Below are 14,573 nucleotides of genomic sequence, written 5' to 3' on the forward strand. Positions count from 1 at the left end.
CCGATTTCAGATAGTGCTTGGGTCAGTCCAGTGCATGTGGTTCCTAAGATAGAAAAATTCACAGTTGTGAAGAATAAGAGGAATGAGCTGATCCCGATGCAAACAGTGACTGGACACAGGATCTGTATCGATTACCGGGAGCTAAACGCAGCAACCAGGAAAGATTACTTTCCCCTACCTTTCATCGATCATATGCTGGAGAGATTAACAAATCATCCATATTACTGCTTTCTCGATGGGTATTCAGGGTTTTTACAGATCCCCATCCACCCATATGATCAAGAGAAGACCATTTTTACATGTCCATACGGCATTTTCGTATATTGCAGAATGCCTTTTGGACTTTGTAATGCTCCTGCAACTTTCATGCGCTGTATGATGTCCATCTTCACTGAGATGATTGAGGATTTTATTGAAGTCTTTATGGATGATTTCTCAGTTTACGGATCATCCTTTAAAGACTGTCTGGACAATCTGTGCAAGGTATTAGCTCGATGTGAAGAGAAGCACTTGGTCTTTAATTGGGAAAAGTGTCATTTTATGGTCAGAGATTGCATTTTTCTTGGGCACAGAGTCTCAGAAGCTGGGATCGAGGTAGATCGTGCGAAGATCGATGTCATGACAAATTTGCAACCACCAGATTCTGCGAAATCAGTGAGGAGTTTCTTGGGACATACTGGATTTTATCGAAGATTCGACAAGGATTTCAGCAAAATCGCACAACCACTTACTGCGCTGCTTTCCAAAGACTTCAAGTTTGAGTTCACAGCTGAGTGTCTTGCAGCTTTTGAACAGATCAAACAGGCGTTGATAAGCGCTCCTATTGTGCATCCCCCTGACTGGAATTTGCCTTTTGAGGTGATGTGTGATGCCAGTGATTTCGTAGTAGGAGCTGTACTGGGACAGAAGAAGGACAAGAAACTTCATGCAGTCTATTATGCCAGCCGAACTCTGGATGATGCTCAGAGAAATTATGCAACCACCGAAAAAGAGTTGTTGGCGCTATAGTTTTTGCATTCGAAGAGTTTCAACCTTACCTGGTGGGATCGAAAGTGATTGTGCACACAGATCATTCTGCGCTCAAATACTTGATTTAGAAGAAGGATGCGGAGCCAAGGTTCTCTTACTTCACGAATTCGACATTGAGGTCAAGGACAAGAAGGGAGTAGAGAATGGTGTCGCAGACCATCTCTCGCGCATCAGGGTTGAAGATGACGTACCCATAGATGATTTTCTGCCAGAAGAGAATGTTTACTATGTGGAAATTGGGTTTCAGAGCAGAATTGATGAAGAAATTGCAGGCTTTTCGAGTTGGAGAAACGTTACTATCGAGCGACATCACCACTAGTGTTGCACGACACCTTGCGCAGCAGAACACAGAGAATTCTCAAATTCGAGGCAGATTTCTTGAGATCAGTTCAGCTGCTGTATCTCCACCAAACGACCATGGTATGCTGATATTGCCAACTATCTTTCTGCAGAGGCCGAGCCTGGGAACTTTAAAGGCTATGCGAAGAAGAAGTTCCTGAGAGAGCTAAGGAGATACCATTGGGACGAACCATATCTATACAAACATTGTTCTGATGGGATTTACAGAAGATGCATTGCAGAGTCAGAAGTTCCAGAATTGCTGTTTCATTACCATGGATCTGAATATGCTGGACACTTCGCGGCCTTTAAAACAGTGTCTAAGTTTCTTCAAGCAGGCTTTTGGTTGCCTACAATGTTTCGAGACGTGCATGCCTTTATCTCGCAGTGTGATGCTTGTCAGAGGAGAGGAAAGATCAGCAAGCGACATGAGATGCCACATAATTTCATCCTTGAGTTAAAGTGTTCGATTGTTGGGGTATCGATTTCATGGGTCGTTTTCTCTCTTCTTATGGGAATAAGTACATCTTGGTTGTTGTTGATTACGTCTCTAAGTGGGTCGAAGCCATTGCCAGTCCCACCAATGATTTTTCAGTCGTTCTCAAGATGTTTAAGACCATTATCTTCCCTCGATTTGGAGTGCCTCAAATTTTTATAAGTGATGGTGGTTCTCACTTTATTAACAAGATTTTCGAGAAGCTTCTGAAGAAACATGGTGTACATCATCGATTGGCAACTCCTTATCACCCTCAGACGAGTGGACAGGTCGAAGTCTCAAATCGACAGATCTTGGAGAAAAAAGTGGGTAAAACTCGGAAGGATTGGGCTGCGAAGTTGGACGACGCACTCTAGGCTTACAGGACAGCGTTCAAAACGCCTCTAGGTACCACGCCGTTTCACCTGCTCTACGGAAAGCCCTGCCACCTTCCAGTAGAGATCGAACACAAGGCAGCATGGGCGATAAAGATGGTGAACTTCGACATCAAGTCTGCTGCAGAGAGGAGACTAATACAGCTAAATGAGTTGGACAAAATCAGACATCATGCTTATGAGAACTCGAAGCTGTACAAAGAGAGGACCAAGGCATATCACGATTCAAAAATCCTCTCTAGGCTATTCAAACCGAAGACCAGGTACTTTTGTATAACTCCCATTTGCAATTATTTCCTGGTAAACTGTGTTCTCGTTGGTCAGGTCCCTTCATAGTCAAGGAGATTCGACCATATGGTGCCATCGTCCTCCTCACACCAGATGGCAGCAGGGAGTTCACAGTGAATGAACAAAGGGTGAAACATTACTGGGCTAAAGCTACAATTTCAGATGGACACATAGTACCTCTGGATGGTGCACCTCCTGCCTGAATCTCCATCAAGTCAAGCTAATGACTATAAACAAACGCTTGGTGGAAGGCGATCCACTGGTAAGTCTGTACATAGGTCTTTTTGTTTCAGCTGATTTTCATTTTTTGTTTTCGTGTTTTAGGTGAAGCAGATGCTGGTGCCGAGCGACACCACCATCGGTGTCGCATGTCACTCGCTTCTGTAAAAAAAAAAATAAGGAAATCAGGACACCGGAGTCAAACCAGAAATTCGGATAGGTCTGCTGCAATTCGGTACAAGAAGAAAGAGTGTCGCACGACACCACCATCAGTGTCGGTCGACACCATCGTTGCAAGTAGGTAAGTTCTCCGTTTTTACTGCGTTTCTCTGTTTCCTTTCTTTTGTTTCACCAACCTTAGGCTAGATAACATCGGGGACAGTGTTGTTTAAGTCTTGGGGAGATAGTCGCTGACATTGTGTTTGTTTTTCTTAAGAGTCAGTCGTGTCAAATTGTTTTTGAGTCAAAACCTGTTAGAGATTATGATGCTTTTTTTGGAACTATTGTGCTGACCTTTCATCCAAGTGACCATTGTTGCAGATTCAGTCTAGATCCGACTAATGAAAAATCCAAAGGCTGACCAGTTGACTAGAGGCGTCCATGTTTCTAACAAAGTCCACTAACTTGAGCTAATTTCTGAACTCTTTCTTTTACCTCATTTATGTGACTGATGTTCATAGAGCTTGATTCCTCGTTCGTACTTGACAAATGTAAGCCTGTGTGAGATCTAATGTTGGTGTTTCTCTCCCTTATGACAAGCTAAAAAAATAAATAAGAAAGAAAGAAGAGGGCAAAAAGATTGAGATGATTTTCTTTTAGGAGTGAAGGGTTAGGAAAATTTCCAAGGATCCCATTATTTTACTTCTAAGTAGAAATGTGATAACACCGTATTTTGACCACTTTTATGGATCATAATTGTATCTTATGCAGGTGTTTTAACTCTGTTTTCAATGTTTTTAAAGTGTTTTCAATGTTTTAGAGTTTCAAAAGACTTTACAGGAAACTTGGGCAAAAGATATGCAATTTGGAACAAATAAGCAATTTTGGATAAATGCAAACCGTCGGAAGTATGACAAGCGATGAAAACCTTCTCACTGTCTGATCACCCCCAAAATGTGAGACAACATAGAAGATCCAACCAGCTTTCTAATGCACTTGGTTTGGAGACAATCCAACGGTTAGATCTTTAGATACTCCTGAAGCAAGAATGCTAGAAAATGCAGTTCCGGAAGAGAGCATGAGCCGGGACCGCGGCCAACACCCATTTTCCCGCGGGTAGAGCCACCGCGACCGCGGAACTTGGTCATTCACTTTCCAGACGACTTAATTAAAGCCCAGATGAATTCCTTTCGTTATTTTTGAAACCCTAAGTGTCCAGGACCACTCCAGAAGCTATAAATACCCCCTTTAGGTCATTCTAAAGGGTGTGTTCTTTTCTGTACTTAAATTTTCGTGTGAGACTCAAACCCTAGAGAGGGAGGCCGCCGTTTTTGAAAGAGGAGCCGCCGCTGGAGGAAGACATCGCGCCTCCATCTGCTTCTCCGTTCTTCGTTTTTCTTCCCTGTTCTCTTTAGTTTCCTGCAACTTTCAATACTCTGTGATGATTGTTTACCCTTTTACCACTCTTTGTTGATCCTGAATGGCTAATTCATCTTTAGCTAGTTCCCCACCGAACCTAACCTCTTTCAAACCACATGCACTCTTGTTTTCATTGTTCTATATGTAGATATGTGCAAAAACGTCGGAGAGAAAGAGGATCAACGCATTTTTCAGTAACTGAAGACGAAGACCTGCGATTTCATTGGAATGATTCAACAAAAGGAGAAAACTCAGTTTGCCGTGGAAAAACTTCAAAATCATGGTACAATTTCGTCCCTTAGACTTTCTCTCTATAAAAGGTTGCTTCCTCTTTTTTTTTAAAAAAAAAACAGAATGGAGAGGAAATTTAAAACCTTAGAGAGTCTAGGAGGATCGGATTTTATACTTGAGGCAAGCTTGAGTCCGATTATATAGAGTTTTGGAGATTATCTTTATGATTCCCGGAAAAGATCTAAGTCTGGGGGAATAGCTGTTTACAACAAAGGAGGAAGGATTATGCAACAACATTTGGCAAGAAGAAATGACTGAAAATTGCGGTCATCAACAGGTCCTTCTCTCTCTTGCGGTTTTGCATAATATCTTGCATCCTCCATATTCTTCAGGTAACCCTAAACACCTAACTCCACCACTTACATAGCCTTAATGCCAAACGCCGTCTACCCTGAATAATGCATTTGATGAGAATTCACCAATATACTTAATGACTGTAGAGAGCTAGTTGACTGGAAGTTAGATTTAAGTGTGTAGATTTTCGCATGACGGATTAACGGAATAGTTTGCTTGTATTTTGGTGAGAATTTTCTAGAATAGATCCAAATAGATGTTTCATGATAAGTTATGGTTTAGAAGGACGGTCACTGAGATATTTTTTAGTTCCTGCGATTTTCAAAAATTTATTTCCTGACTTAAGTTTGTTTGAAGACAAACAAAAAAGTAAGTTTGGGGGAGTTGATAACACCGTATTTTGAACACTTTTATGGATCATAATTGTATCTTATGCAGGTTTTTTAACTCTGTTTTCAATGTTTTTAAAGTGTTTTCAATGTTTTAGAATTTCAAAAGACTTTACAGGAAACTTGGACAAAAGATATGCAATTTGGAACAAATGAGCAATTTTGGATAAATGCAAACCGTCAGAAGTATGACAAGCGATGAAGACCTTCTCACCGTCCGATCACCCCCAAAAATTGAGACAACATAGAGGATCCAACCAGCTTTCTAATGCACTTCGTTTGGAGACAAACCAACGGTTAGATCTTCAGATACTCCCGATGCAAAAATGACAGAAAATGCAGTTCCAGAAGAGAGCATGAGCCGGGACCGCGGCCAACACCCATTTTCCCGCGGGTAGAGCCACCGCGACCGCGGAACTTGGTCGTTCACTTTCCAGACGACTTAATTAAAGCCCAGATGAATTCCTTTCGTTATTTTTGAAACCCTAAGTGTCCAGGACCACTCCAGAAGCTATAAATACCCCCTTTAGGTCATTCTTAAGGGTGTGTTCTTTTCGGTACTTAAATTTTCGTGTGAGACTCAAACCCTAGAGAGGGAGGCCGCCGTTTTTGAAGGAGGAGCCGTCGCTGGAGGAAGACATCGCGCCTCCATCTGCTTCTCCGTTCTTCGTTTTTCTTCCCTGTTCTCTTTAATTTCCTGCAACTTTCAATATTCTGTGATGATTGTTTACAATATGTTTGAGTAGTTACCCAGTTGGGTTTAAAGGGATTGTTCAAAGGGAATTTCATGTGTCTTTGCTTATGAATCGATAGATTTATGATTTATAATCTTCTAGTTGTTCTTCGTTTGCTTTTAATCTTACTGCGTGATTCTTTGCTGGCCACTTAGAAGCCGATCTGACATGATATGTTGCGAAAGCTTTCATTGATTGTCTGAACTAGGGTGAAACGAGCAATGATTCTATAGGAGTGGAAACCTACCTGTAGTTGAGTTGTGAATGTTGATGAGTCTTGTTCTGCTATTGCATCTTCTCCCTTCCGGAACCAGAGTGGAAACCTACTGATTAGGGTTGCGAGAAATAGTTGTTTAGTGCTGCAAAAGTAGGCTATTCATACTTCTGTGCCTCGAGTTCTAGAACATACGTAGTTGATTACCTTTATCACTTGTTTAAAATCGACATAGCTTAGTCCATGAACCCCTGCGAAAACCCCTTGAGCCCCAACGTTTTTCTTTCATTGCTTACAACCTTCGATTTCCATTCTGCTTTCATTCGCTTGTTACTTGCTTTCATTCATAACCGATTTTTACTTGCTTGCACTTGCTTTCATTTTTATTTGCTTTTACATGTTTAGCTTTCTAGTTTAGATTTTGTGACAAAACCCAAAACCCAAAACCCAAATTGTTTAGTTCTAGTCTGATTTAAGCGTTGCCGTGAATTCGTACTGAAACAACTAAGTCTCTGTTGATCGATACCCTAAGTACTACAGCGCACATCTGTGCACTTGCAGACATTTAGGGGTTATAAATTTAAAACCTGAAGCTTAGTAAAAACGAATACAACAACCCCGCGTTTACACTCGCATCAAAATGATCACACAAAGGAATGAAGCAGGGTAGGAAAGTTTCCTATGACCCCAGTATTCGCTGAAAACCTTTCATACAAGGTAAGGGGACAAATCGAGGATTCGATGGCAAACACCATCAATACTCGCAGCTTTAACCTTATCGCGTATATGCCATTAAAAAAATGATGATGAAAGTGCGAAAAAAAATAAGTCTGGGGGAGAGAAAAGTACCAAGGATTATATGGCTGGTTTGTTTGAGTATAGTACGGGAAAGAGTCTAGAAGGTTCTTGGCATCTGAATCATAAGTGAGACTCAGCGATGAGGGTTTATGGACAATGTTGTGGAATTTTGGACTTAATTTGGAAAGCTGTGAATGTCTGCAGAGAAGTACATGGTGGTTCGATTTGGAATGATGAAGCAGTGTTTGAATTACAAGGTGATCGGTCAAAGCGATGTTCCAATGAAAAGTTGAATCTCCGTGTTTTTCTCAAACCTCTTTCTCTTATTTGGTATTTTGTTTGCTTGAGGGCATGCAAATGCTAAGTCTGGGGAGTTGATATCTCATGGTTTTTATGGTTTTTGACCATGATATAGGTCTTATTTATAGAGTTTTTCTAGTATTTTTTGAGTCTTTTGGAGTCTTTACAGGTCATAGGTATGTTTGGAGCTTAATTGGTGATTTTGGAGAACTTTGGAGCTAAATCAGGATCAAATTTGCGAAGGACAAATCATGTGCATTGGTGTCGCTCGACACCATGAGAAGTGACGCTCGCCGCTCGTCAAGGAAATAAAGAAAACGCGATTTTGTCTCTTATTTGAAGAAGGAGTTGGGCCCAGAAGTCTCTAAATATTCCCTAAGAAGCCGAATACGTGTTTAATAAATAGGGTTTTACCTTGGATTTTGGAGAGAGAGATGTCTTGTGCTTTAGGCTTTTTGCGATTTTGAGAGCTTTGGGAGACAAGTCTGAACTCTGTTCGTTTAGAGAGAAGATTTTGAACCCCTTTATTTATTCTATTCATCTTATTTTGTAATCTATTCAATCATGTGTGTTGTTTCAATATCCATGTGTCTGAGTAGTTAGCTTTTTAGGTTTAGGGTTCTCATAAAGGATTTCACTGAATGTTAGATTGACTGGTTAGTTAGGATTCATATCTTATTTAGTTCTTCACCATAGGTTGTTCTTAAAGCTAATTCTAGACTGATCACCTAGAACTTAGATTTTAGGTTGATTAATTGACACGGAAGTGTAATTGAATAACTGCAAAAAACCTAGGGTGAGCAAAGTAGCTATTCGCAAAGGAATTTGGTTTATATTCTATGTGAACATATCAAACTTGAGCATTAAAGCTGGTTTAAATCTGTAGGGTTTGCAAAAGAATTTGGAATTCTAGGATTTTTACTTAGATAATTCTCACAACGGAAGTTGTTTAATTATAATTTCGTGATTTGAGTTCAAGAATTGTGCTTAAACCTGAACTCTGACTAATCGATTGATCTGCATTCTTTGATTTCCTTAGAATCGCCCTAAGCCTAATTCCCATCCATTCGAGTTTAACAAACGTTTTTACTGCTTTGTTATTTTAATTTGCATTATTCTGCTTAGCGTAATTCAATTCTAAAAGGTTTATTGAGTGAATTTCTCGTCTCTGTGGTTCGACCCCTGAAATAGTACAACTGCACATATATGCTCTTGCAGAGTAGCTTAGGGATTAAACTTTGAGCAGATCAAACTCCAAACTTATGAATTTCTAAGTACAAAAGATATAGTTAAACCTGGTTTCACAACTTTTGAACCTGGTTTCACAACTTTTGAACCTGGTTTCACAACCTTTATTCTCTGCATGTTCATCTCTAGCATTCGTCACTCAAGATTTCCCTCTCCCACAATCTACAATTGTAAACACCAGAATTGTTTTTTGGAAGTACATACCTTTTTCTGGATAAAGGGTCCTTGTCACACAGCACCTGATTCCAAAAAAAATCAAAAGAAGAAAGAACATGAAGGATTGGTCTAGTGAAAGGTAAGGAAACAAAATACAAAGCTAAAATCTTACCTCAAGTTTACTAACCCAGTTTCTACTTTCTGTTTCACTTATCTATAAAGATCAGGCTCTGCAAATTAAACATCAATATGTCGGATACAGATTGGTCATTGTATATATACTCATAGGTGAAATGCGTAAAGCAATCAGAACTGTTTCACACCACCCAGGTATTTGTGGTTTCTGATATCGCAGCTCTAGGGATTTACGGTGATGTCTTTTTGAGTATGTTCTAACTATATATGCATGATGCATCATACAATAGGTAGAGAATGTTCATGGAAAAAAATTATATGGTTAAATAGGTAAACCAGATTTGTTTTTTGCCTAGCAGTTTTGGTATTTGATTAATTCTTGTTGCAGGTATACTATAGAGCCGATTTGGAGAATGAAGTACCTGGAAGCGGATTTTACAAAGGAGTGGAAATGTTAACCGGAAAGAGTGATATATACCAATACATAATTTCTGGTTGAAACTTGAACAACTTACCGCGTCTCCCTGTTCTGTACTCTCGTTGAGCATGGTGATAATCTCAGGTGTTCTTGTTCACTGGTTCTCTTTTTACATGAAATGTGATGTTACACAGATTAATATCTAGCACCATTATAAATAAATCTACTAAACCAGTACTATAGATATACTATAGCCAATATAAACCTACCGTCAAAGAAATAAAGTTACAGTCTCGAAAAAGTAGATATGTCTGCCATAATTAGGAATAAAGTTACAGTCTCAAAATAAGTCTACTATTTTTAAAACTAATCTACTAGCATTGTATATAAATTTACCAAAAAAATCAAACATTTACTGTAAGCTTGTTTAATCATAAAGTCTACCAAAACACAACCAAATTTCTCTTCTTTGGTCAAAACTGATTGAGAGGCTGAAGCAGAGCCAGAGGAACCCATTCTTAACACAAATTCAATGGATTCTCTAGGGTTGGTTAAGTTTCTCAACACAAAGTTAATATAATGGATTTTCTAGGGTTGATTAAGTTTTAGATATTTTTTTTTTTAACATAGCTTATTGTTATTAATGTTTTAAAAAAACTTATCGGTCATGAAATAGAGTTTTTTTGTGGACCTATGATTTTACTATGAAATTTTTGTTTTATTTTGATATATTAACTGAAATGAATAATTTTTGATTTATCATCGCTTTTTAGTGTTTTCAAAATTTTCAAAATTACAAATTAATTTCAAATCCTTTTGTTATATCTATGTTTTATCTTTTGATTTAATACATATGAATACCAAGATAAATGTTTATAAATAAAAGCTTCACAATCGATTGACAATCTAATAATTCACTTTTGTGTTTTTCTCTCATTACCTATTTAACCATATAATTTTTTTCCATGAACATTCTCTACCTATTGTATGATGCATCATGCATATATAGTTAGAACATACTCAACAAGACATCACCGTAAATCCCTAGAGCTGCGATATCAGAAACCACAAATACCTGAGTGGTTTGAAACAGCGAGCTAGAGAGAGGAAGCCATCGAGAGTGAAGAGAGAGAGAGAGAGGCGACAAGAGAGAGTGAGGAGAGAGAGGGAGTTAGACGGTGAGAGAGGGAGTTGAGAGAGGCGAAAAATAGAAACTTACCCTAAGGGATTTTTTTAAGGACCAAGAATATGCATGTATTTTTGTTCTTCTTTTTTTATTTAACATAATACACTTAAGCACAGAATCTTAACTTTGGCTAGTGTTGGCGATCATAAGTGAATTTTAAAAGGAAAAAAAAAAATTAGCTTCCCGCTTAAAATTATTTCGGCTTAGCATTTTTAGAAATTAGAATGCTATGATAGAATAACTCTAACTCTCGATACCATCAAATGCCATTTTTGTTGTAGTGATTAGACTAACCTTGGAATCTATATTTATAACTAATTTGACATACTTTTATTTTTATTACTAGAATAACCTACCATATCTGAAAGTACTCTTTTGGACTTGAAATGTAATTACAAAAATGTCATTACTTATTTTTGCTACATTGGCAAAAACTAGCGCTAAAAAAAAACCAAAAGTTTACTGTTTTTTTCGATAGACTTGTTTGAGTTTGGTGAACACTAATACTGGACAGTAGATTTGTTTGATGGATGGTTTTTTTGTTTAATTTTGGTAAACATATTTTAACAACTCAGTAGATATATGGTTTTTTGGTAGATTTATTTTCTTTGATGGCATAAATTTTTTTGTTTTGGTTGACTTTATGATTAAACCATGGTTTACGGTACATGTTTGACTTTTTGGTAGATTTATATATAATGGTGGTAGATTAATTTTAAAAAATAGTAGACTTATTTCAAATGGTGGCAGACATATCGATAATCTTTTTCGAGACTGAAAATTTATTTCTTTGATGGTAGATATGTATTGGCTATGGTAGATTTATATTGGTTTGGTAGATTTATTTCTAATGGTGGTAGATATAAAACTGTGTAACATGACATTTACTGTAAGAAAAGAACCGGGGCGCGAGAACACTTGAGATATCACAATGCTCAAACAAAAGTATAGAACCAGGGAGACGCGGTAAATTGTTCAAGTTCCACCATAAATTATAGATTAGTCTATATCATTCTTTCTGGTTAACATTTTCACTCCTTTGTAAAATCTGCTTCCAAGTACTCCATTCTCCAAATCCGCTCCATAGTATACCTGCAACAAGAATCAAATCACAAAACTGTTAGGCACAAACAAATCTGGTTTGTATTGAATTCGCTCAAGAATGACCATGAAAACCAGATTTGTTTTTTGCCTAGCAGTTTTGGTATTTGATTCTTGTTGGAGGTATACTATGGAGCCGGTTTGGAGAATGAATTCTTTGGAAGCGGATTTTACAAAGGAGTGGAAATGTTAACCGGAAAGAATGATATACACCAATACATAATTTCTGGTTGAAACTTGAAAACCTTACCGCGTCTCTCTGGTTCTGTACTCTCGTTTGAGCATCATGATATCTCAGGTGTTCTTGTTCACTGGTTCTCTTTTTACATGAAATGTGATGTTACACAGTTTAATATCTAGCACCATTATAAATAAATCTACTAACCCAGTACTATAGATATACTATAGGCAATATAAACCTACCGTCAAATAAATAAAGTTACAGTCTCAAAAAAGTAGATATGTCTGCCATAATTAGGAATAAAGTTACAGTCTCGAAATAGTCTACTATTTTTAAAATTAATCTACCAGCATTGTATATAAATCTACCAAAAAAATCAAACATTTACCGTAAGACAATGGTTTAATCATAAAGTCTACCAAAACACAACCAAATTTCTCTTCTTTGGTCAAAACTGATTGAGAGGCTGAAGGAGAGCCAGAGGAACCCATTCTTAACACAAATTCAATGGATTCTCTAGGGTTGGTTAAGTTTTTCAACACAAAGTCAATATAATGGATTTTCTAGGGTTGATTAAGTTTTAGATATTTTTTTAAACATAGCTTATTGTTATTAAAGTTTTTAAAAAAAATTATCGGTCATGAAATAGAGTTTTTTTGTGGACCTATGATTTTACTAAGAAATTTTTGTTTTAATTTGATATATTAACTAAATTAATAACTTTTGATATATCATCGCTTTTTAGTGTTTTAAAACTTTTCAAAATTACAAATTTATTTCAAATCCTTTTGTTATATCTATGTTTTATCATTTGATTTAATACATATGAACACCAAGATAAATGTTTATAAATAAAACCTTCACAATCGATTGACAATCTAATAATTCACTTTTGTGTTTTTCTCTCACTACCTATTTTACCATATAAATTTTTTTCCATGAACATTCTCTACCTATTGTATGATGCATCATGCATATATAGTTAGAACATACTAAACAAAAATAAAGTTTTGACATGTATATTATTTCAAAGATCATGAAGTTTTTTTTTTTTTTTTGAAAATTCACTTCTTTATAGATTTTAGAGATGGACTAGTTTTAATTTCTACACATTTTCAAAAAATTCTATTGTGTGTTATATCATATTTATATAGTTAGAAAATACTCAACAAAAATAAAGTTGGAAGGATTACTCACTACAACAAATATGGATATTAATAATACATTACCTCTGAGCACATTCCCTGTTGTAAGAAGAATGAACAAAATAGAAGAGAGAGCAAACGCATCAATTACCTCTGAGCTTTAGAGTCTTTCATGACTTCAAGGAAAGTGTCATACTTCTCTTGCTTGTCTTGAAACATATCCTTCAAGCTTTGAGATAGCTCAAGGCATCAGTTGTTGTTAGCCCTCCCATATTTACTCCTCCTCCACTCATCGTTAGTGGCTTGCCATTTCTGCATCACACAAACATAAATTTAACATTTGAAATTTTGTTTAAGCCTATATGGTAATGGTTATTAACCTAAAGAAAAATTTTAGATCTCAAGAGAGAAAATCAAAACTAATTTCATTACAAACAAACAAAAAAAGCAGAATTTGAAAAGAACACAAATCAAAAACACAAGAGCTTACGTTTCTCCTCGAGACGAAACGGTAGGTCATCTGAGCTTCAACGAAGACCTATTAGTTGTGTAGAGTCAACGAAGAAGATGAAGTTGGGAAAAGAAATTCTGTTATTCATCAATGAATGTTGTTACATTGTTTATCTTATATATGGAAAGAAATGAACCAAGTAAACCGGTTTTATATCATAACCGGAAAATACAATCCAAATCTATCCTATATTCTGATATTCCCCCTCAAGATGGCACGTAAATTGAATGAAGAGACATCTTGCTTATGAGAGAAGAGAACTGATTAGGAAACAGAGGCTTGGTAAAGACATCTGCGAGCTGATTCGTAGTGTTAATGTGAAGTGTCTTGATCAAGCCACTATCAACTCTGTCTCGAACCTCATGACAATCCAAATCTACATGTTTCGTCCGTTGATGAAACACTGGATTGTTGGCAATGTGAATAGCCGCAGTGGAATCACAATAGAATGCAACAGGTTTAGACTGAGGTACCTGTAACTCATTAAGAAGATTCACCAACCAAACGACTTCCTTGACTGCAAACGCCATTGCTCTGTACTCAGATTCTGCAGTGGAATGTGAGACAGTTGGCTGTTTCTTAGACTTCCATGAAATGAGAGATTGTCCAAGAAACATACAGAAACCCGAAGTTGAACGTCGAGTGTCTGGACATGATGCCCAATCTGCATCAGTAAAAGATTGAAAAACCAGATTTGATTCCACCGGATAGAACAGGCCTAAACCTGCAGTTCCTTTGAGATAATGTAGAACCTTGTAAGCTGCTTTTAGATGAGATTTCTTTGGAGCTGAAGCGAACTGACAAAGTTTGTTGACAGCAAAAGTTATATCAGGTCGTGTGATGGTAAGATACATGAGCTTACCAACCAATCTCCGACATAAACCAACATCTTCAAGAACAGGTTCATCATTGTGTTGACTTAGCTTGACATTTGGATCCATTGGAACTGTGGCCGGTTTGCAAGCTAGTAACCCTGTATCTTCAAGTAGGCTTAAGATATACTTTCTTTGGCAGATAGAGATGTCCTTACTTGAACGAGCAATTTCTAAGCCAAGAAAGTATTGTAGTGCTCCCAAGTCTCTTAGTTTAAAAGCTCTCTGCATAGCTGCTTTAAGTTTTTCCACATCATTATCATTGTTGCTTGCAATG

The 14,573-nt window shown here is 37.2% G+C and overlaps 1 protein-coding gene across 1 annotated transcript; it reads left to right on the forward strand.

Moving 5' to 3' along the window:
* The first annotated feature begins 2,334 nt into the window (after positions 1-2,334).
* On the forward strand, positions 2,335-2,729 carry LOC112088008. Its single transcript, XM_024158156.1, has 2 exons — positions 2,335-2,509; positions 2,563-2,729. Exons 1-2 carry the CDS (start codon positions 2,335-2,337, stop codon positions 2,727-2,729), a joined length of 342 nt encoding a protein of 113 aa, XP_024013924.1.
* The last annotated feature ends 11,844 nt before the right edge of the window (positions 2,730-14,573 follow it).

This window comes from Eutrema salsugineum, unplaced genomic scaffold (genome assembly GCF_000478725.1).
Source record: "Eutrema salsugineum unplaced genomic scaffold, Eutsalg1_0 scaffold_8, whole genome shotgun sequence".
Taxonomy (NCBI): Eukaryota; Viridiplantae; Streptophyta; class Magnoliopsida; order Brassicales; family Brassicaceae; genus Eutrema; species Eutrema salsugineum.